The 23,801-nt window shown below is 42.0% G+C and overlaps 2 protein-coding genes across 7 annotated transcripts in view; one reads left to right on the top strand and one right to left on the bottom strand.

Moving 5' to 3' along the window:
* LOC118977734 (uncharacterized) overlaps positions 1-13,522 on the bottom strand; it is a 29,110-nt gene extending 15,588 nt beyond the window's left edge. The window contains exon 1 of the mRNA XM_037032766.1: positions 11,260-13,522. Within this exon, the coding sequence (XP_036888661.1) occupies positions 12,239-13,507 (1,269 nt within the window). The 5' untranslated portion in view covers positions 13,508-13,522 and the 3' untranslated portion in view covers positions 11,260-12,238. The remainder of the gene's footprint in view (positions 1-11,259) is intronic.
* Positions 208-22,998, top strand: PDIK1L (PDLIM1 interacting kinase 1 like). Of its 6 annotated transcripts, XM_037032769.1 has the most exons (4): positions 208-219; positions 13,945-14,110; positions 15,267-15,568; positions 19,474-22,998. In XM_037032769.1, the coding sequence occupies exons 3-4, from the start codon at positions 15,284-15,286 to the stop codon at positions 20,212-20,214; spliced, it is 1,026 nt and encodes a 341-aa protein (XP_036888664.1). In that variant the 5' UTR covers positions 208-219; positions 13,945-14,110; positions 15,267-15,283; the 3' UTR covers positions 20,215-22,998. The 6 variants fall into 6 exon arrangements, with proteins under 6 accessions (XP_036888664.1, XP_036888667.1, XP_036888666.1 ...); XM_037032772.1 differs by lacking the exons at positions 208-219; positions 13,945-14,110 and adding an exon at positions 12,816-12,900; XM_037032771.1 differs by lacking the exons at positions 208-219; positions 13,945-14,110 and adding an exon at positions 13,320-13,636.
* Positions 22,999-23,801: the final 803 nt, after the last annotated feature.

Below are 23,801 nucleotides of genomic sequence, written 5' to 3'. Positions count from 1 at the left end.
TACATTAGGGGTTACTCTTTGTGGGAATGGGTTTTGACAAGTCATATCAGGCGATCACTGGTAGATGACATGGATCTAACCAGTAAAGTATCATACGAAATATTTTCCTGCCCTAAAAATTCACTGTGCTTTATCTGTTAATCTTCCCCTCTCACCAAACTGCTGGCAACCATGGAGCTTTTTACTGTCTCCATATTTTTGCCATTTTCAGAATTTCATGTGGTAGAATCATACAGTATGTACCCTTTTCAGACTGATTTCTTTTTCACTTAGTAACACATCTTTAAATGTCCTCGTCTTTACATGGCTTGATAGCTCTTTTTTTTTTAAGTGCTGAATAATATTCTGTACCATAGTTTACTTCTCCATTCACCTCCTGAACGACATTTTGGTTGCTCCTAAGCTTTGAAAATTATGAATGAAGCTGCTGCAAATATTCACGTGCAGGTTTTTGTATGGACATAAGTTTTCAACCCATGTGCATCGGTACCAAAGAGCACAGCTGCTGTGTTGCGTGGTAAGGGCACGTTGAGTTTTGTAAGAAATTGCCAGACCGCTGTGCGGTTTTGTGTTCCCACCAGCAGTGAGTGGGAGCCTCCACATCCTTGCCAGTCCATGGCAATCAATGTCTCTCTCCTTTTCTTTCTTCCTTCTTTCTCCTCCCTCTAAAAAATAAAAGTCTTTTCTTAAAAACAAAGGAAAGAAAGGCTTCCTTCCTGGCAGCCAAGACATACGAACGCCTTTTCAGCCCATTACTCCAAGCCTTTCATGGCCCTGAAGAGGACGAGGGTGGCAGGATAATGACAATAATCATAGCCACCCGGCTTTTTTCAGTGCTGCAGGGTGCCAGGCCACGGTAACAAATGTGTTGCTCACATCGTTGCATTCAGTCCCTTCAGGTACTTCTAGTGTCTCCATTTTCTACGTGGAGAAGTGGAGCCTTGTGATCTGAGAGGTCAAGTAACTTGCCCCAGATCACACAGCAGGGGAATGGCTGGGCAGGGACTGAAACCCTATCTGCCGCAGCACCAAGCCCTCCCGTGGTGGGTAAGAGCCAGCGACAGGCATCCTGCTCAGGCACAATAAACACCATGGCCCAGTTTCATTAACTTCCAGGAACAGAGTTGACTGGGATGGGACAGGAGAGGGGGAGGGACTTCCAGGAAGTCACCTCTTGTGTGGACAGCAGGACCCAGCCTGTTGGCCCAGGCTTCCTGACTGCCCCAGGGGGCAGGAACAGCGCCAGCCTGGGAGAGGGGCCCTCCCTGGGAGAGGGGCCCTCCCCGGGCTTCTGACGTGGGGGATCAGGTGACAGGAACATGTGCTCCCTTCTGCCTGGAGCAGGCCTTGACCCCTCTGCTCACCTCTTCTCTTCTGCTTCTGGTTTCCCATGCTGCACTCACTGCTCTCCTTTGAGGTGCCTGACCACATGGATCCTCCCAGGAGACAGGGTCAATCACAGGGAGAGGAAAGCAAAGAGGCCTATTCATCCAAGGGCTTGGGGTCACAAAGGCCTTGAATTTAGGCTTTTGACATTAGCTCTTGAGGGGCAGCATGCCCTAGTACTTAAGCCTGCAGCCTCTGGAGCCAGATTCTGCTAGGTCTCCCCGCCAGGTCACTTAGGGCTGTGTAACTTTGGTGAAGTTCCTTAACCTCTTGTGCCTCAGTTTCCCCATCACAGACAAAATGGAAATTAGACATTCAACAAGGAAACTTTAAAAATCATCTCCTGGGGTGGGGGTGTTGGGGGGGGCAGCAAATGCAGACAACTGTAATCGAACAACAATAAAATAATTAAAAAAATAAAAAATAAAAATCATCTCCTATCATCTCACCATTGAACATAACCACTGACACCATATCACTCCATTCCCTTCTGATCTTTTTCAAAGTTGTGCAACTTTGAGACTTTTTCACTTAACTCCTTATCCTAAGCATTTTCTATAATCATTCCATAGATTTTAATGGAAGGTCTGCTATGCACGGAGCATTGTTCTAGGCTCTGGGTATATGACAGCTAGCAGAACAAATCCCTTCTCTCCAGCGGCTTATATCCACTGGGCATCGCTCTATTGTCTTCAGAACTCACTTAAAAAAAAATTACAGTTTGCATTCAATAACATTTATTTTTTTAAAAGATTGTATTTACTTTTAGAGAGCAGGGAAAGGGAAGAAGAGAGGGAGAGAAATATCAGTGTGTGGTTGCCTCTTGAGCACCCCCTGCTGGAGGCCTGGCTCACAACCCAGGCACATGCCTTGATTGGGAATAGAACCAGCAATCCTTTGGTTCACAGGCCCGTGCTCAATCCACTGAGCTACACCAGCCAGGGCATGCATTCAATATTATTTTGTATTAGTTTCAGGTATTTAGATAATCATATACTTTTACAACAGGAGTGTCAAACTCATTTTCACTGGGGGCCACATTAGCCTCAAGGTTGCCTTCAAAGGGCTGAGTATAATTTTAGGTCCGTATAAGTGTAACTACCTTTAACAGTTAAGTGAGAGCTTGGTGCTGCTCCTAGGTAGAAATAAGGCGCCAGGCCCGATAAAACAAGGCGGAGGGCCAGGTTCAGCCCGCGGGCCTTGTGTTTGCCTCCTGTGCTTTAACAAAGCGGTGCCCTGATATGTCAAGTACACGCCCGGCACTGTACATAGTTATTTCAATAATTGACTATATTCCCTATGATAACTCCTTCTTTTACATTGAGGTCTCGTTTACATACAGTAGAGAGTACAAATGTGAAGCGTGGAGTTCAGTGGATTTTTACATATCTATTCAACCATGTAATTGCCACCCAGATCGATGTACAGAACATTTCCATCACCCCAGAAGATTTGTTTCACCTTCCCCATAATAACCTCCCCTCTCCCCACAGCTAACCTGGCTTTGTCCACATAGATTGCTTTACCTGTTTTAAGAACAGGATCTGCTTTTTAGAGAATGCCTGTTTTCCAATTGGCTCAGAATAGTCTGTTCTATGGATATATTGCTGGACACACATTTTGCTGTTAGTTCCTCATGGTTAACAACCGTGCTACAGCGAATGCCACATTTCTAATTAGCTCCCTGGGCTGGACTCTCAGGAGTGGGGTCGATGAATCTCGGTAAATATTGGCAGACTGCTTTCCTAAAACGTTGTACAGGTCCAATGCCGGCGGGGGGAGGAAGCAATGGGCACATAGCCTAACTAGAGTCCAGCTCAGTCACCCCTATTCTTAGGTTGTTTTAGCAAGAATCCTTAGCACACACTACTGTGGGGTAGTGTGTCTCCATGAGAGGTTTGACTGGCATAGGACTCACAAGACAGGATCTTTCTTGAGTTTGGGACTCAGCTTCACGACAATAGAACTGTGCAGAGCTAGCCCTGGCTAGTGTGGCTCAGTGGATCGAGCACCCACTTGAGAACCGAAACATCACTGGTTCAGTTCCCAGTCAGGGCCCAGGCCTGGGTTGCGAGCCAGGTCCCCAGCTGGGGGCATGCAAGAGGCAACCACTCGATGTGTGTCTCTCTCCCTTCCCCTTTCTCTAAAAATAAATAAATAAAATCTTAAAAACAAACAAACAAACCCTGAACTATGTAGATCTGGTGAGAAGGAAGCCCTGAGATGTGCAGAAACGGCATCTCTACATTCTGCTCAACAGACTCCCTTAGCTCTGAGTCGTTATAGAAAATGGACTGCAGTCCAGCTTTCTTTGGTGGTTCATCCTTTCCACCCCAAAGTTGCAAACCCCAGATTCTGTGCAATCTCCTCCATGCCCTTAAATCTCCCAATTCTCCTCCTCTTCCTGGTCATAGCCTAGTCCCAATCACCGTCATCTCTCACCTAGACCTTTGCAACTGACCTCCTCACATCCCTCTTGCCCATACTTGGTCCCATCTCCACCTGGCAGCTAGAAGTTGTCTTTTATTTATATTTTTTAAGATTTTATTTACTTACTTACTTACTTACTCACTTACTTACTTATTTAGAGAGACAGGAAGGGAAGGAGAAAGAGAGGGAGAGAAACATCAATGTGTGGTTGCACCTCATGTGTCCCCATCTGGGGACTTGGCCTGCAACCCAGGCATGTGCCCTGACTGGGAATGGAATTGGCAACTCTTTGGTTCGTAGGCCTGCGCTCGATCCACTGAGCTACACCAGCCAGGGCTAAAAGCGATCTTTTAAACTAGAAATCTGATCATGTTTAAAATCTCTGCTTAAAAATTCCTTGGTGATGGAAGGGTTTGGTGATGAAATGGATAAACAAACAAAAAAAATCAGTGGATAAACAGATATGTAAAATGTGCTTATACAGGGTGGGGCAAAAGTAGGTTTACAGTTGTTTAGATGTGCTCCTGCTTGTACGAGTCACCTCCAACAGTCAAATTCACAGAGACAGACGGTGAAGGTGGCCGGCAGGTGAGGGGTAGAGGGAGTGGAGTGTTGTGTTTTAATGGGTACGTGGAGTTTCCTTTCAGAAAGATGAAAGTTTTGGAGATGGATGGTGGCAGTGGTTGCTCAACAATGTAAACACAGTTAATGCCTCTGAATTCTTAAAATGATTATATTTTATTTAATTATATTTAATTCTTAAAATGACAATCATCACTTAAAGTGATTATACCTGTACATTTAAAGAAATATTTTTATTTATTTTTAGAGAATGGGGAAGGGAGGGAGAAAGAAAAGGACAGAAATCAATGTGTGGTTGCCTCTCACACACCTGCAATTGGGAACCTGGCCCACAACCAAGGCATGTGTCCTGACTGGGAATAGAACCAGCAACCTTTTGGTTCACAGGCCAGCATTCAATCCACTGAGCCACACCAGCCAGGGCTAAACCGTAAATTTTATGTTATGCATATTTTGCCACAATTTTTTTAAAAAACCTTCAGTGGCCATTACTTCGATCTCCAAACCCATTAACATGGTCAACACCTTACCAGACCTGGCCTTGCCTCACCATCACAACTCTTCCCCCTTCAGCTGGAATCTGAACCTGCTAGGAAATAGAAATGGAAGACAGATGGAAAGAGAACGATACAGGCTTCATTATGACAATGTGGGGCTGGAGACAAGTTGTACACCCACAGCCACCATGGAGCTTCTTAGTAACTCCCTTTGCCCGTTGCCTTCTGCCAAATCCTGACTTTAACTTCCAGCTCAGCCTAGAGCAGCTGGGCACACATATCCCCTCCGCCTAGGATGCTCTCTCCTCCACAGGTCGCTTGGCTGTCCGCCACTCATTAGTCATTGCTTGGTATAAATGTCACATGCTCAGAGCTTGGTGCAAATGTCCATGACCCAAACGACCCATCCTACCCCGACTCCGGCCTTCTCACTAATCTTGTGGCTCCTAGAGCTTCTTCTCCCTAACACTTTCCACAACTGTAAATATGTACGATCTCCCCATAATCCCTTGTGGAAGTAAACGAGAACATTAGCTCCGTGAGAGCCGGCCCTCCACATGTGTTGTTCATGGCCACATCCCCAGTGCCTGGCTCAGTGCCTCACTCCCAGGCTCCCACACATGTTGAAGAACATTATATCCACCAGCACTGCTCTCGGGGAGAGTTCTGTGCCCTGTTAGAAGGTGACATTCGGTGCTGCACTGAGTAGAGGCCTTTTTGTTTCATGATATGGTCAGCATGTTGATCCAGGGTCCATGGCTTGGGGCCATCGAGAAGCTAAGTGTGGTTGCCTGGGGCCTCCTTGTCTAACCTTCTCCAGACAGCACTCAGCAAGCCCCTGCTCTGAATAACTATCGACCAAATATTCAAAGAATGTCAGTTTGAAGGAGTGTCCCAGTGTCTCACCTTGTCCCTCAAACCTCAATTTAAATGCCAGCTCCTTTCAAAAGCTTTCCCTGACCTCCCACACCCTTCACATACGAACGGTTTAGGTTTAGGGTCCCCTCCTTTGGGCACATGCAATGCCTTCTGGTACTAATCACATTGCACTGTCTCCGCCTGTAGCTCCTCCCTACTAAACTGTGAGGACCACGAGGGTGGGGGCCTTGTCTTCTTGTTCTCTGCTTTGTCACCAACATCTAGTACAATTTCTCACAGATGAAAACATGGGGCTTAAAACATGGAATCTTGGCTCCACCATTGACTTATCAGGAACTTAAGTTACTGGGTCCTTCTGAGTTTGTTTCCTCAGCTATAAAATGGTAAACCAGCACCAACTACTTCGTGCACTTAGTGAGATTCGTTGATGGGCATTACTCTTGTAGACAGGTCTGGGAATTCAGATCAGAGTGAGCTGGGGCAGCAGCTGCACTGATAGAATGTGCCACCAGAGGGCAGGCTTGCTACACCCAAGTTCCCACCTAGTTCAGAAATTCACTTTTTGAGCTTGTCTAGTCTATTATGAAAAAAATTCATACACAAAAAGTTGAATAGTACAACAAATCCCATGTTACCAGTACCAGGTTTCAACAACTACCAATATTCTTCTCTCTGCTTACTATGCTGCCCGTGGAGTATTTTAAAAGCATATCCCAGAACTCTCACTTTTATTTCATCTGTAACACATCACTGTGCAGTTCTAATTTTTTATTGATTCGAGAGAGAGGGAAAGAGAGGGAGAAAGAAAGGGAGAGAAACATCAGTGTGTGAGAGAGACATCAACCAGTTGCCTCCTGCACATGCCCAGACTGGGGACTGAACCTGCAACCTAGGTATGTGCCCTGACCAGGAACAGAACCAGTGGCCTTTCAGTTTACAGGACATCGCCCAGTCAAGCCACATTACCCAGTGCTCTAATTTTTTTTAAGGTTTTTATGTCTGTAAGCACTGTGTAATTATTACACCTAACAAAGAACTCTAATTCCTTGACTTAATCTATTGGTTCCTATTTTAAATGTCATGATGATTATACCAAAGATGTCTTTCAACAGTTGGCTCACTTAAATCAGGATTTAAATGTTTTTGCATTTGCTACAGTCTTGACTTTCAAGAATTTTTCATGGCAAGCACTTAGGGATTTTAAGATTGGTTAGTGGATTCACTGTGTTAGCGTGAACTCTCTACCACAAAGTTCCCCAACAGTATTTAACTCAATTGTTTTAGCGTCATTTCATGATCATTGCCTACAATTTACAAAATCATGTTTTTCTAATGTTATCATCTCTTCTGTGTTGACTTGTGGGGAAGCTTTGTCCAGCAGAGCTCCCCCAGCCATCAACGATGAGAATAAGTCTACTAAGGCACCATCTGCCTGGGGAGGAAAGGTGGCCGATCTCTCAGAGGAGAAGGGCCTTGAGCCTGTTCCTCAATGGGCTTTTATTGGGTTTAGTTGCCATAGGAATACTGGGCATGTATAGTAAAGCTCGTCAGTCATTGTCAGGCAGTAATGATCAAACAACAGATAACATTCAAAGAACTATGAGGGCTATTCTGAGTCAGGGTCCTGTGGGAAACCAACTGCTCTTAAGAAGGGACCCTTATCATTTAAAATGAGGGTATTCTTAGCAAAGCAGGTTTCACAGGAATTTATGCATTCTTTCTTAGTCCTGATTGCCCCTGGGGGACTGCCCATTCCAGCACAGGGCTGCACCCTTCTCTGGCATTGTTTTAGCTTAAATCAGGTGACAGACTGAGCAGCCAAGAGATTAGGAGACCTTTTACAGATAGAATGAGGACTCAGGCTGTGACAAAGGTGAGGGATGAGGGTGCATCACCCCTTTTCTATAGTCCCCTAAGTCCTTCCCTGGTGGCCTCTTCGAGACCAGGTCTGTCTTAGGTCATCCCTGCCTTAAGGAATCTTACCCATGATTGGCTAACCAGTCATCCGCCCTGGGGCCAAGGAGGGTGAAGTAAAGGGGGCAGAGGCTGAACTCCTGCTGGGAAGATAAGCTTTGTCTCCTTAGTGGCTTATGGTCCCAAGGTCTTTTTACTCAGCCTTAGCCATAGGGGGTTTCAGCTTGTGGAACCAGACAGGGCGGTTCCCAACATTTATTAGTTGGAATTCTTGTATAAAAATAACTTTTCTTGTGATGGATGTTAACTAGACTTATTGTGATTTCACTATGTGTTTCAAATCATTGTTGTATACCTGAAATTAATGTCGATTATAGCACAAACTTAAAAGATAGGACTTTATCTACTATTTGGTTACCTGGAATATAACCCATTAAGGAAAGACCAGGAAAATATTTGATTATTTCCCTGTATTTATCAATGCTCAGAGTAAACTAGTTGATTCCCTACAAAATTCCAATGGCAATAAATGTGTTTTCCTTAAATATCATTATTAATGTATTTTTAGACTTTTAAATGTAATCTATTAGTCATCTTTCTTTTAATGTTCAAATTGGTCCATCTTTGGCCAGTAGGGTCCCTTACACAGTCATTGTTATATGACCTCAATAATCCGATCATTTCCTGGTTTCCAGGCACAAGATGCCCAAGCTCATCTTTCCTGCTCCAAATCTGGAACCAGACATTTATCAAAGTAGTCTTGAATGTAATTTTTAATTTGTTTAAATAAGAAAATGGTATTTAGAGACCAAATCTGTCCACTGGTGGTGTTCATTACTACTAAGTTGGTCATTGCATCTAGGCAGGACTGAAAAACACATTTTTTATCCAGGCCAGGTAGTTCAGTTGGTTAGAACATCGTCCCAATACAAGTGTTTTGGTTTTGATCCCCCAGTTAAGGCATTTAAAGTATCAACCAATGAATGCATCAGTAAGTGGAACAACAAATCAATGTTTCTCTCTGTCTCCTTTTCTAAAAATCAGTAATTTTATTTATTTATTTATTTTATTGTTTTTAACAAGTAACAGAACAGGAAGATTTTTTTTGTAGGTTGTTTTTTTAAGATTTTAATTTATTTATTTATCTTTAGAGGGGAAGAGAAGGAGAGAAATATTAATGTATGGTTGCTTCTTGTGAGTCCCCTGCTGGGAACTGGCCTGCAACCCAGGCATATGCCCTGACTGGGTATCGAACCACGATCGTGTCGTTCGCAGACCCGTGCTCAATCCACTGAGCTACACCAGCCAGGGCAAAATCAGTAATTTTTTAAAACAAAAATACATTTTAAGAGAAAAATACATACTTCATTCTGCTTACTCAGATCTAAACTTACAAATGTCTTTAATACTTTTTAGTCCTTCTGATACATTGAAACTATTCCTAATGCCATTAATATAATTATTTATTTGTTGTATTCTAAAATATACCTCAGTTTCAAAATAGAAATGTTAATATTACTATTAACAATAAAACTAATACATGCAATTTAGTATTTCTATGCAGTTCTAGTTATAGTAAGTCTATATCCCATTAGGGAAGTACAGTCAAAAATATTTATAAAGCCACTTGAAATTGTTTTCTCTGTGTAGTTATACCACCAATATGACATATAAATGATTCATTTGCTTCCATTTGTTTTTAATTTTTATGGAATATTTTATTCTTTTTATTAAACTTTGTCCTATAAATATGCAAAATATTTACAAAATTCCAAAATAGGGACTATATAACAATGTACATTCACAGAAGCCTCATTTCCATCCCCATCTGCTCCAACCCATATAGTAAAACCATTTTTAAACTTGGGGTTGGTTTTTAAAAAGTTCTGGTACATATACCCAATGGAATATTACTTAGCCATAAAAAGAATAAAATCTTAGCATTTGCAACAGCATGGATGGACCTAGAGGGTGTTATGCGAAGTAAAATTAGTCAGTCAGAGGAAGACAAATACCATATGATTTCACTGATATGTGGAATCTAAAAAACAATATAAACAAACCAACCAGAAAGAGACTCACATACACAAAAAACAGACCAACGGCTGCCAGGAGAGGGGGACTGGGTGAAAAAGGCGAAGGGGTTGAGAAGTACGGATTCGTAGTCACAAAAGTCACGGGGATATAAAGTACAACATGGGAAGTACAGTCAATAGTATTGTAATAAACATGTACGGTGCCAGCTGGGCACTGGAAATATCAGGGGGAACACTTTGTACATTAAATGATTATCTAATCACTATGCTGTACAACTGAAACTAATACAAAATAATAGTGAATGTAAACTGTAATTGAAAAAATTATTTTAAAGATTGGGGTTTATTCTTCCACTGTTTAACTTTTAAGTACAAACAACTAATGTATATTTACATATCCTGATTATGTATGCAGAAGAAATCATCCTATAAGCACTGTTATGCTCTTTATTTCACTTAATACATATGGACATCACTTCATATTAGTACATTTATTAGCATATAAGAAATCTTCTATGTATCTTTTTATTTTTTATTAGGAGAAATTAAACCTTATTTATTTTTAATATATTTTATTGATTATGCTCTTACAGTTGTCCCATTTTTTCCCCCTTTGCTCTCCTCCACTCTGCACACACCCTCCCACCCACATTCCCCCACTTTAGTTCATGTCCATGGGTCATATATATAAGTTCTTTAGCTTCTACATTTCCCATACTCTTCTTACCTTCCCCCTGTCTATTTTCTACCTACCATCTATGCTAATTATTCTCTATACCTTTTACCCCCTCTCTCCCTCCCACTCCCCTGTTAATAACCCTCCATGTGATCTCCATTTAAACCTTATTTTTTAAAATCAGACCACTAGGAATATATATCACAGTCCTGAAACAGAATAGCAAACAGACAGACTATATTATCATTTCAAGGAATAAGTTGGTAAAAGACAAGGTCCTTATCAAGACAGTAAAATGCCAGAGCTAGGGTAGGAGCACTCCATGTTGCAAGAGCCGCATAGCACCCTATCCTCTGTACTATAATCTGTTCAGCCCGTCACTGACATGTGAGCAGTTGGCAATTTTTTTTAATTTTATTTATTTATCTTCAGAGGGGAAGGGAAGGAGAGAAGGAGAGAAATATCAGTGTACGGTTGCCTCTTGTGCATCCCCTGCTGGGAACTGGCCTGCAACCCAGGTGTGTGCCCTGACTGGGAATTGATTGTGTGGATCGCAGGCCCGCGCTCAATCCACTGAGCTACACCAGCCAGGGCAGCAGTTGGCAATCTTTTGCTATAAAAATAAGGCCATGGTGAATAGTCTTGTGAAACAACTTTTTGCATTTTTGCCAATATACCAAAATGATAGTTTCCTAGAAGTAAAGGATCTCACCCGGAATTTCTTACTGGGTGAAAGAGTGAAAACATGCAATGTGGCTGCATATTGCCAAATTTCCTTAACTAGAGTTAATCATTTTGCCTTCCCACTAGTGATGCATTACTACACCGGAGAATGCGATCCTCAGGCATATTTTAGTACTGTATCAGATAGAAAAGGCTGCAGAGATAAATCACAGACAAGGTTCCTGTCTCATGAGTCCCAGGAACTCTCACTCCAGTAGACCTACGGGCAAACAATGATATAATGTATTAAGCAGGAGTAGATGTACCCTGAAGCGAATGAAGCCTAAGCTTCAAAGTGCCTCCCCTAGAAAGCCTTTCCAAGACCCCAGCAATGTGTTTACAGAGCCATTTCGTAATCTGTTTCCTAAAGAGGACACTGCGAATTGTGTAAGTGTCTGGCTCCACAAGTCCTGAATCCACCCCACAGACTTTAGCTTCAGCCTATCTTTGGCTCTGGGGGTGGTGGATTCCAAGTCTCAGTTCCACTGCCAGATTGAAAGGAGGGACTCCTGCGTTTAATGAGGGGGCAAACAAAAGGAAAAGCCTCTTCTGGCCCAAAGTGATACTCCGCCCCTGACTCTGACCATCACCTACACTGGTAGCTGGCTGTCTGCACAGAGCCTTCCGTACTTCCCCTCTACTTTCAACAGCAGAAACCAAGCCTCGGCTGACCTCAGTAGTCCCAGTAGAAAGATGAAGACTGGTACATGGCACTCGGGCCAAAAGTCTGGAACAGATTACAGAGCAGTTTTGGGGGGCAGAGAGGTAATACACCAGGGAAGGGCGTATTCAAAGCAGCCCCCGCCCCCAGACATCTTTAGGTCAAATAAGTCTGTTTCCTCACTTGTAAAAGTAGGGTTAAATAACAAAGCCTGCCCTTGTGTGGTTTGGTTATGATTAGGTGAGGTAATTTAAAGACCTAACCCGGTTTCAAATTCTAGAGAGGTCATAAGGGGAGAATAAAAAATAAAACGGGTAATTGGTTGATCCTTGAAGGCAGTGACGGATTCTTTGCATTTCACGTTGTACAGCAATGGGAGGAGGAACCACCACCTTACTGACAAATAGTAGGTGGTGTATCATAAGTTGCGGGAATGGCCGTTTCTGGCGGATGCTTACTGATGTGTGTAACTAACTGAATGACTGACTGGTCCTGGTCTCTGAGTAACTGACAGTCCCGGGATGGCTTGGAGAATGAGCGCCGGGTCTGACTGACGGCTGTTGGGCGGCCCGGAGACTGGGGCTGCCCGTAGGGCCCCGAGAGAGTGGCAGTGTTCGCTGTCAATCCGGGCGCCAGTGGGCTCAGACCGCAGCCTTTCGCTGCGCGCCAGTTGGATGCCGACTCCCCAAGAGCCGGCGAATGCGGCCGCAAAGCAGGATGTACGCCAGCGGCCACTCTCAGGTGCAGGCGTCGCCGCCCCTTCCTCCTTGCACGGGGCAGGGCGGCCTCGGCCCAGGAACAATGAGGCGCCGGCTTCTTTAAGGGAGATACCACCGCGCCGGCGGGGCAGGGGACAGCATCTTCCCAGATGATCGCACCCAGCCCTGCGCCACCGACGCCTCGGCAACTGTACCGCCCGCAAACATGGCTCAGTGACTGTGACAAAAGGTGCAGCTTCCCTCCTGGCGGGGCGGACGCCAGGCCTCCCAGCTCTCGCAGCGCCTCCCAGCGTGCCTGCCAAGGCGTCCTGCGTCCTGCACGCACCCCAGGTCCGCGCCGAAGAAGATGCACCAGGAATCCCATCCCAGCGACTCTCGCACACCTGGCCGCCGCTTGGTAGGTCGGCGGGGCAGGGAGGGGGGGCGTGGGGGGGCGCGGCCTCGCAGATCTTGCACCGCCGGGCCTGGATCTGCTGCTGAGGGCCAGCCCTGGGGCCGCAGGCCCCACAAGCCTGCTGCGGCCGGAGTACAACCGAGTCTCGAGCGTGCAGTGGCCTCCCCACTCCCCGGCTTGGCCTCCCCTGGGTGGATGGATTGGAGTGGTGCGTGCCGACGCGCGCACACCTTCCGAGATTCCCGGCTCCTGAAAGCCGGGGAAGAGGGGAGGTGGCCTGGGGAGCCTGGGGAACCTGGGGAGCCTGGGGCGCGCGCCCAATAGGGACGGCGTGCGGAGTCCCGGTCCGCGCTACGGAAAGCCGGAGGGGGGCGGGGCCGCGAGGCGTAAGGGTGTGTGTCCGCGCACCGCGGGGGCGCGCTCCGGCCTCTGACTGGAGGCCGCGGCGACAGAGGCACGAGCTGCCCGATAATGGCGGCCTGCAGAGCCCGTGAGAGGGAGAAGCGGCAGTGGCTACCCTGAGGTAAATCCGGCCCTCCGGCCTGGCAGAGAGGCCCTGCTGCACAGCCGAGGGTCCTGCCTGTGCCCCCCTCTCCGGGGGGGCTGTCATAGACCTGTCAGTGGAGTCAACCTGGAGAAGGCCTCGCGCTCCCCAGGCCTCCGACTAGCACCCCTCAGACCACCGGCCCCATCTGCGGCCTCCTCTTATGACCCCGGCCTCGGCCTCCAGCCCCGAAAGGTGGGGGCAGCCGCAGGACTGGCCCCTGCGGGCGAAAGGCCTCGGGAGGATCCCCTCCGGTTCCGCCTGGACTCAGCTGAGGAGGGGGTGGGTCTGACACTTGGCCAATGAGCTGGGCCCTGCGCCGCCGCCGGGCCGCACCTCTGCCCCGGACTGGCCCTCCCCGGGCACCCGCAGGTGTGCGGCCGGCGCCCGAGCGCCGAACTCGCCCGGCGGGCGCGGGGCCCGGGAGACGCCGGCCCGGTCTCGGAGGTCCGCGCAGGCTGCATCGCCGTGCGGTGTTCTGAGCCGGATGGCCGGGATCGCAGAAACACCCTCCGTCCCCCGAATGGGACAGCCTCACAGACGCAGCCACTTATAACTGGACAATCATTGGAGATCCGCGGAGAGCAGAAAAGAAGTCTACTGTGTAGTCGGGACGCAAGATTTGGGCCAGGAAATCAGACACTAGGAAATGCGCTAGGAATTTGCAGGGTGGGTGTCCGATCAGAGGAAGTGGGACTAAGAAGCAATCTCAGACGCTTTTGTTTTCTTTGTTAAATCGATACTTGGACTTAAAAGTAGCTGTGCGGGGTTTTTCAGGCTCGAGGACCAGGAGCTTTTTGTTCCCCCAAAGAGAGCCCCTTAATTTGCAGGACAGTTTTTGTTGGCACAAATGAAGTAGACCTAAGTGACTGTTGTTCAACTACAGAAAGGTAATCACATTTGAAGTAGCTTCCTTTATTTTTAAAGGAACGTTATTCTCCACATTTATTTTCATTTAGTTTGCAAGAAATAAGGAAGTAACAAAATTAAAATAGAAGCGTATATGTATTTTGACTTTTTACCTTCAAATAGTAAAAAACTACACATTTTCAGTTCTGTATATGATCTGGTTCTCTTTCAGTGCGTAAACATAAACCAGGTGTTTGTATTTCTAACTCTGACAGGATTTTGCTTTTTGTTTTCATTTTTGCCGTTTCATGACCTTTTTATGTGTGTCAGCTTTAAAGAGAAGTTGGAACTTCATTTTTCATGATCAATAAGTAAGAATGCTGAATTTTTTGGTGTATCTTTTAACAGTGATATATTGAAGCAGTTTGGGTATAAAGCAATATAGTGCAGTGGTTAAAATTGTAGGTGTCAGAGCCAGGTGGCCTGGTTTCAGATCTCAGGTCCTGGGTGACCTTGGGCATGTTGCTTAAACTCTCCATGCTTTAATTTTCTCATCTATAAAATGACCATAATAGTATCTACTTCATAACATCATTATGAGGACTAAGTGGATTAATAGTATATCTGACAAAGGGCTGATATCTGGAATATAGGTGGGGCGAAAGTAGGTTTACAGTGTGGAAAAATAATACAATAATTAATAAAATAATACAGGAGTAAACTGTTTTGTCTGTTCACAACTGTAAACCTACTTTTACCCTACTCAATAGTGTAAAGTGCTTGGTTCCTGATACATGGTAAGTACTACATAAATGTTAGCTGCTTTACTATATTATTAAAACGTTTAGACTTGCCCAAGGTATAGCAGATACCTTTCAAGCAAAGTGAACAGTGAGGTAAATGATAACTAAATCATACTTAAGAAATACAAGCCAGTATGCTTAACTTCATTAGAGCACTTTGTTTATTTTTCCAGAAACCTTGACCTTGAAGATGGTGAGTAGCCAGCCAAAGTACGATCTAATACGGGAGGTAGGCCGAGGTAGTTACGGTGTTGTATATGAAGCAGTTATCAGAAAGACCTCTGCACGGGTGGCAGTGAAGAAAATTCGATGCCATGCACCTGAGAATGTTGAACTAGCCCTGCGTGAGTTCTGGGCACTAAGCAGTATCAAGAGCCAACATCCAAATGTGATTCACTTGGAGGAATGCATCCTGCAAAAAGATGGAATGGTGCAGAAGATGTCCCATGGCTCTAATTCTTCCCTTTATTTACAGGTATGTGTGGTCAAATGGGAAATATAAATGATTTGAACATATCATTGGTGAGCAAGAAGAGGAATGAGAGAGTCAGATGAACTACTTTTCAATGCAGGTGTTTATGTAGTTAGGAGTAGTTAGGGGTCTGCCACCAATTGAGTAGATGTTTGCTTTAAAACACGGTTTTATTTAAACCTGTGATGCAAATACCTAAAAATAACATAAGCCACCTGTTATGTCATGATACTTGCCAATTTGCATAGGAATAAGGCAACACAGGACCTAGAGTGATCAAGACTAGAGTTTAATAAGTTGACTTATTTGAAATCAATTTTTTTTAAAACTGAAGACAGAAGAAAAGGGAAAACTCCCATAGCACCCATAAATAACTGGGCACTGGTTTGAACATAAGTCTCTGCTGTTTTACAAGGTTATATGGTTTCTTAACCATTCAGTTTCACTTAATATTCATGAAGTATGTGGCTTAACACCTGAATGTTATTAACAATGGTAAAGCTAACATTTGGGTTCCTACTTCGTTCCATGCTCTGTGCTAAGTGCTTTAAAGGCAATTAAATTGTTCAGAACAGTACTATGAGGAAAATGCTATTATTATCTACATTACAAATGAAGAAACTGAGGCTTAGGATACATAATGAATTTATCCAAAGTCATATAGCTAACAGGTAGCAGAATCGGGAGCTGCACATGTGACTATTTGTCAGCAAAAAACTTGTGCTCTCTTAACCTCCAAATTACTCTTTCGCTGCTAAGGTACTATTTTGTAGGCCTGGGAAAAGCATTGACATAGGAAAACAGGAAAGGTTAGGGGTTTGTTTTGTTTTTGAGGTTGGCTTCTGCCATAGATTAAAATCTCCACTAGCTCTATACTAGTTAAAGAGAAAAGGAGATTAAGACATAGCTAGGTAAAGGCCAGAGGAAAATTTCTTAAGTTCAGTCATTCCTGGAAAAGGAAACAATTTTCCATGAGTGTCTCTAAATTCAGAATTTACCATTAAGATACAAAAGTCTGCTTTTAAAACAACAAAGGCATGCTCTGGCTGGTTTGCTCAGTTGGAGTGTTATCCCATAGACCAAAAAGGATCACCGGTTCAATTCCTGGTGAGGGCACATGCCTAGGTTGCAGGTTCAGTCCCCTGTCAGACGCATTCAGTAGGCAACCAATGGATGTTTCTCTGTCTCTATCTCCCTGTCAGGAATCAATGGATATACCCTTGCTTGAAGATTAAAAGTAATAGTTTTTAAAAAGGCTTATAGGCTAGAGACGACAAGAAAACAAACACAGTACGTGTAATTAGAAACTTCCAAGTTTCATTTTATGGTGAACAAATATCAATCTTGAGAATCTAAGTTATATTGCAGTTTAATATGCTATGCCCTAAAGTTTTCTCTCCTAAAACTGAATAAAAAACACAACTAGTTTGCTTCTGTTTTTCTAAAAGTGCTTATTTTAGCCCTGGCTCAGTGGATTGAGTGCCCGCCTGCGAACCAGAAGGTTGCTGGTTCACTTCCTAGTTGGCATTTACCTGGGTGGCAGGCCAGGTCCCCAGTTGGGATCTTGCAAGAAGCAACTGACCCATGTATCTCTCACACATCAATATTTCCCTCCCTTTCCTCCTCCCTTCCCCTCTTTCTAAAAAGAAATAAAATGTTTAAAAAGATAAAAATAAATGCTTATTTTGTAAGTTGCACTCATAGAAAATATCAGAAACATTCTTACCACATTTTCTCTAAAAAGTGTATAGAACCTTACTGAACTTTTCATTGAATTTTGGAGATCAAGATGCATACTCTTTTCCAAACAGCATGTAAACATATGACTTAGTGCTGATGGTATTCTTGAGTCCAGATCAGGCAATCTGTATAGTAACTAGGCATTAGCTGGCCTTTCAAGGCTTTAAAATGTTAGTACTTCCAGACTTGATTCAGTGATTTTTTTTTTCATCAAAAGCGCCTTTTTGTGTAGTAATATCTTCCCTTTTTTAAAGTTCGATAGATCTCTGTTTGACTTGTGGCACTTTTTGCTAGGTATACAACTTTGAATGAATAACCTAACTTTTTCCAGCATCTGTATCTTTGTATATAAAATAGGAATAATAATTTCTACCTTCCATTGCAGTTGTCAAAATTAGAGGTGATACAGATACAATTTTGGCACATAGGAAGTATCCAGTGCTATGTAGCTCATTAAAATTGTTATTTCTAGCCATGGCCTGCATAGCACACTTTGTTGGAATGTAGTTCCATAAACCAAAAGGTCTCAGGCAGGTTCAGGCAGCCGATTGACATTTCTCTCTTACATGACATTTCTCTCTTACATGACATTTCTCTCCCTCTCTCTAAGATCAGTGGGCATGTCCTCAGGTGAGGATGAAAAGAAAAATATATAAAAACAAAATTCCAAAAGTTGTGGAAGTTCAAAAGGAACATCTGAGGAGACTGGAAATTCTTTGGCTTCCTTACTAAGTTTCTATTAAACCCATGGGTCTGAAGAGGACATCATAGGACACATGTTTTCAAAACAGTAAATGTTGTGCCCTGGCTGGTGTAGCTCAGTGGATTGAGTGCGGGCCTGCGAACCAGACGATGGCGGTTCGATTCCCAGTCGGGGCATATACCTGGGTTGCAGGCCAGTTCCCGGCAGGGGCCAGTTCCCAGCAGGGGATGCACGAGAAGCAACCATACATTGATATTTCTCTTCCTCTCTCCTTCCCTTCCCATCCCATCTAAAGATAAATAAATACATATTTAAAAAAAACAGTAAATGTTGCCTGTATTTTGGTAGTTCATTGCTAGTTCATGTTCAGTGAAGTAATTAGTATTCTTGAATTTCAAGTAGTAGATCTATATTAGATAATAACAAAACTGATTTATTCTAGATTTCAGCTTGTCTCACAGAAATATACAAACTCAGATTCAAATTTTCATATCAAAATGCAGATGTGACTGTTACAAATTGGTTTTAGAAGCTATCCAGTAATAGAAATAGCCAACACATTTGCATTATGCCTGTAGAAGTGTATGAAGTAATGTCAGGCTTCTTTCATCAGTGACTACAGGAACACTTTGTTTCTATGATAACTAGTTATTCCTTGATTATTTTTTCTCTTGATTTCTCAGGTAATGTTGATAGTGTATGTACAATGAGTAAGTAAAATATCCTAGGCAGTTTCATTTAATAGAATTTCCTAATTGATGTTTCTATCCTAGCTGGCAGTCTCCCAATGTCTAGCTACTGAAACATGCATCTTTTCATGAAGCTATTAACTAAATGAGTAGAGTTCAACTCCATTGACATGTGCAGAAAATGGACACTTTTCAAAATAAAGCTATTTTTAAGTACGTTTTAACCTCTTGACCTAGAGATTTGGTATGCACGCATTAGGGACAAAGTGACAGTTTAAAGTACTTAAGTTTAAAATAAAATGAGCATATGAAAACACTGACCAAATAAAATATGTATGGAATATCCACATAAAATTAGAGACTAACTTAACCAGCTACTTTTTTATATACCGTATTTTGCTGTTTATGATACGCACTTTTTTGGCCAAATTTTTGAGGGAAAAATAAGGATGCATATTATACATGGGTCATACTTGTTCTGTATCTATATACATGTTTTTAATTCTTTTACTTATGCTTATGCATTAAAAGTGTAAGTCTAAAAAAAGCAATAATGATATTTGTATGTTCAAAAATAAAATGCTAAAATTCCTTTGTAATACAAAAAACAAGTAACTAAATATGAATAAATAAATAATTGAAAATTAAAATGAAAAAAATTTTTCTTGAAAATTTCGGCCAAAAACATGGGTGTGCGTTATACACAGCAAAATACAGTAGCTGAATTGCATAAACTGTGCAAATGATTGTATTCTGTCTTTTTTTCCTTCTTATAGCTTGTAGAGACTTCATTAAAAGGAGAAATTGCCTTTGATCCCAGAAGCGCCTATTACTTGTGGTTTGTGATGGATTTTTGTGATGGAGGAGATATGAATGAGTATCTGTTGTCCAGGAAACCCAATCGCAAAACTAACACCAGCTTCATGCTTCAACTGAGCAGTGCCCTGGCTTTCTTGCATAAAAACCAGATCATCCACCGAGATCTTAAACCTGATAACATCTTGATTTCTCAAAGCAGGTTGGATACCAATGACTTGGAACCCACACTGAAAGTGGCTGATTTTGGTCTAAGTAAAGTGTGTTCAGCCTCTGGACAGAACCCAGAAGAACCTGTCAGTGTAAACAAGTGTTTCCTTTCCACAGCCTGTGGAACAGATTTCTACATGGCTCCTGAAGTGTGGGAGGGACATTATACAGCAAAAGCTGACATCTTTGCTCTGGGGATTATCATCTGGGCAATGCTGGAAAGGATCACATTTATAGACACAGAGACAAAGAAGGAACTCTTGGGGAGTTATGTGAAACAAGGAACCGAGATTGTGCCTGTTGGGGAGGCACTTCTGGAAAATCCCAAAATGGAACTTCTCATTCCTGTGAAGAAAAAGTCTATGAATGGGCGAATGAAACAACTGATTAAGGAGATGCTGGCTGCAAATCCTCAGGATCGTCCAGATGCTTTTGAACTAGAACTCAGATTAGTACAAATTGCATTTAAAGACAGCAGCTGGGAAACGTGACACATATATTATTTGCAAATATATTGAATGATATGCTGCTTCTGTTTTTAACAGTGATGCAACATAATGTGGCTAAAAAAGAATATAAAAAGATGAACTCCACCTTCTAAGGGGTTAGATTTTATTGTGGGGCGTTCTTTTTCCTCATTTTTCTTAAGTCCAAGCTGGCCATTTTGTTAGTATGTTTTAAATGTATTACCAATGTGGGTGTAAAATTTTTTTAGTGATCATTGGTAGAAGTTTGGCAGGAAAATTCTCTAAGAGCCAAGAAGAAAAGAGAGTCCAGTTTTCTGGAAATATGTCTCTAAGTATTTTAGACATTCCTTGTCAGTATTAGGAATTTCCGTGGAAGAAGAGGTTCGCATGCTGGTAATGCAACCTTTGAAGCTTTGTAAAGGAAACATATATGTATATATTTATGTATATGTAAGTATGTGAATGTGTGCATTTTGCATTCCATATGAAGAAAATGCCACTTCTGTTTAAATTATTTGATGTAGGTTTGGGTTTTTTGAGATTTGCTGGTGAAATCAGTGATGAGAAATAAAAGAACCTTCCTTCATCATCCTACCCTGTCCCTCCCTCTAATGAAATCATACTAAGTTTTTTATTTTTTTAATATACAATTTTTAAGGGATCATTTTGGAGGGCCTAAAATAATCTAATTAAACCTAAATGAAATTAAGTAATCCAAAGCTGCTGAAGTATGTTTGAACTCTCCAATGCCCTATAGCTGCAGGAATAGAATTAGCCACGCAGTCGTATGGTGGTAGGTTGGCAAGGATATTTGTGATTCAGTCTTACCTTTAGGTAACCAAGCCTTCAGTTAACCAATTCAACCACTGCACTGGGACATGTCTGCACTTGAGCATCTGCAAACTGAATACAGGAGTTTTCTGTTTCTGAAGACATTTCTATATATATATATGTACTACTACAGTACTTGATGTATTATTTTTTTATTTCAAGACTTTATGTCTGAGCCTCAGCATAAAATTGAAGAAACCAAATGAGCTCTATCCTCACATTACCTGCCCGAATAGGGTCTCGTGTTTCATCACTGGAATTCCTTTCATTTTGGCACTAATGCTGTCTTCTCTTGTCTAATTTGACACAGTAATGGTAGTGATGTAGTTGTATTAAATGTTGATCACCTTTTGCTAATGTGGGAGATGATACCTTTATAGTTGGCAAATGAATAATATATTGTGGCATCAACTATATCTTTCAAGTAGAAAAGTTAGAGACTTTATACAATCACTTGGTATGGTCTGTGTCAAAACCAATAGACCATTCTTCTGGAAATCAGTTTGGTTTTTGCCTTCCATGGTTGTGTCAGTTTGTTTTTCTGTAAATGCAGGCAGTTAATATCTAAGGAAAGAAGGTTTTTCTAAAACAGATCATCAGCCTTTAAGGTTAGAGAGAACTTAAAATCATGTGTCTAGGTTAATCCTTATTAAAGCACTAGAATCTTTTGTCAAAAGTATTTTAAAAGATTAAAATATTGAAATCATTGATAGTTTGCATAGTCTCTTCAGATGTTCCTTTTGAACTCCACAACTTTTGGAATATTGCTATCATAAATTTTTCCTTATTTAAAATTTGTTCAGCTGACTATAGGAGGTGACAAAGCACAACGAAATTAGAGTAAATAAAATTTCTGAACTATGTGTTCCTTGATCCAGAGGTTCAAAACTTGGGCTAAAAGGTTTTATTGAACTAAAGCCTTTTAAAATAAAAGCAAAAGAAATCATGTTAACATCACTTGCAAGATAACAAGAGTTGGAAAACTGGCACCTCATGATAACTGACCCTCTGGGTCACCAGATTAGTATAACATAGATGTGGCCAAGGGGATTGAGTTATTGGAAATAAAAAGCATCATTACATTGTCTGTCAATAACATGGCAGAAGTTCATGATTCAGGTAATAGCGTTCCAGCACTTCATTTGGTCTTCAAATATCTACATTCTTGGAGCCATGGTTTCCTAAGTACATAGTTTTTGGTCCTGCTTTGTTTAAAAGTTAATGATTATAATTTATTTTGAAAGATTTTACCTGTGATGCAGAATTCTTTCATTGGTGGTAAGGGTGTGAGGTGATCAGGTAGTTTCTTCTGGAATTTTTTTGAAGTCCTTGTATTCTAAAATAGACTATGATACCAAGCAAAATGATAGTAAACTCTTTGTCTTTATTTGTTCTTTCAGGCAGGAGGTATTTATTAAGTACCTACTGTGTGCTCAGCACTAAAGGTCGGCTGATAAAATGACAAGTTAAGAACAGTTTATAGCCACAGGTCTTTTCCAATCAGGAGTAAAAAAATATAAGATGATTAGTGATACTTGAAAATTCCTGAATATTTGCTAGAGGAAAAACGAGAGCAAGAATTTGTATAGTGCCTTGCCCATAATAGGTACTCAATAAACAATTATTCTTCATAGAGTCTCTTGCCATGGTTTATAGTGTTTTATGAAATTTGTCTTAATTGAAAAAAAAAGACCAAATATTTCAAATAAGCTTATAGGCAGCTGTGACCGGTTAAAATGTGGGGTTGTACAGTTAGTTCCTAGAATGTTATTTTGCACTAGTTGTCACTTAGAAAGATGGGGTTCCTGTAGATTTTTTGGTGCTAAGGGATACTTTGTCATTATGATAAAGTAAGTGTTAAGTGTCAGATAAATAGCACACTGAATTGTTTTTTTCTGCTGGTCTGTTTTTTCCTCTTTGTTGGTGTTTTTAATTGTAAAATGTTTATCAAACTATTGTAGCAGCTACAAAATAATTCACCAGCATGACAAAATGGTCAAAAAATAAGTCATCAGCACTTCAGAAATGAAAGCAACTTTTGAAATTTTCTTTTAAAATTGTTGAATATATTTTATGAAGAATTTATAAAAGGGGGGAAATGATTGTAATTTATTGTTCATGACTTTTTTTTTAAATAAAGTGAGTTTCAACAAAAAAAACCCAACCCTGAGAATTCTACATTACTGCTTTGGTGGCTCTCTGAATAATCCTGTAGTGCTTTATTTCATGAATGTAATAGAAGATAGGAAGTTTGAAACAGTGTCATTTTCAGCCTTATCTATTCAATTAAACTTTCTGTAATAGAAGTTATTACTGAGGAAAATATGATTGAATTATAGGAGTTCCTTTCAGCATTTTAAGTGGTCTAAAATTTTAGTGCTTACTATCTTTCAGTATTAGTCAGAAGAACTTGTATTGCCTGATTTTTTTTTTAAATCTATCTCATTAAACTAAGGATGCATTCCAGAATGAAGAAGATGCAGCTTTTCAATCTGTAACTTGAGACTATGATTTCTTTTCCATAAAATCATCTGGCCCACTTTTTCTTTGTAGGTTCTATTATGCATGCCTTCTCCAGAATAAGCAAAGTACTGAGGATGCAGAGCACTTGATGGTCCAATGCATCAGCACAGGGAAAATGGGAGACACAAACCATTTGCTGGAGGAGGTGATGAGCAGAAAAGCAGGCATCAGTAACTAGGGCTGCTTCTGACTGCCACCCCTTCCTGGTACAGCCTTTGTAGGCAGGCAAATTTTGCTTTCTATTTAAAGATTAATTT

The sequence above is a fragment of the Sturnira hondurensis genome, unplaced genomic scaffold (assembly GCF_014824575.4).
Source record: "Sturnira hondurensis isolate 20B ecotype Veracruz unplaced genomic scaffold, ASM1482457v3 Scaffold0021555, whole genome shotgun sequence".
NCBI classification, from domain to species: domain Eukaryota; kingdom Metazoa; phylum Chordata; class Mammalia; order Chiroptera; family Phyllostomidae; genus Sturnira; species Sturnira hondurensis.
Note: the sequence above shows the minus strand (reverse complement) of the source record. Positions and strands in the feature narration are given on the sequence as shown.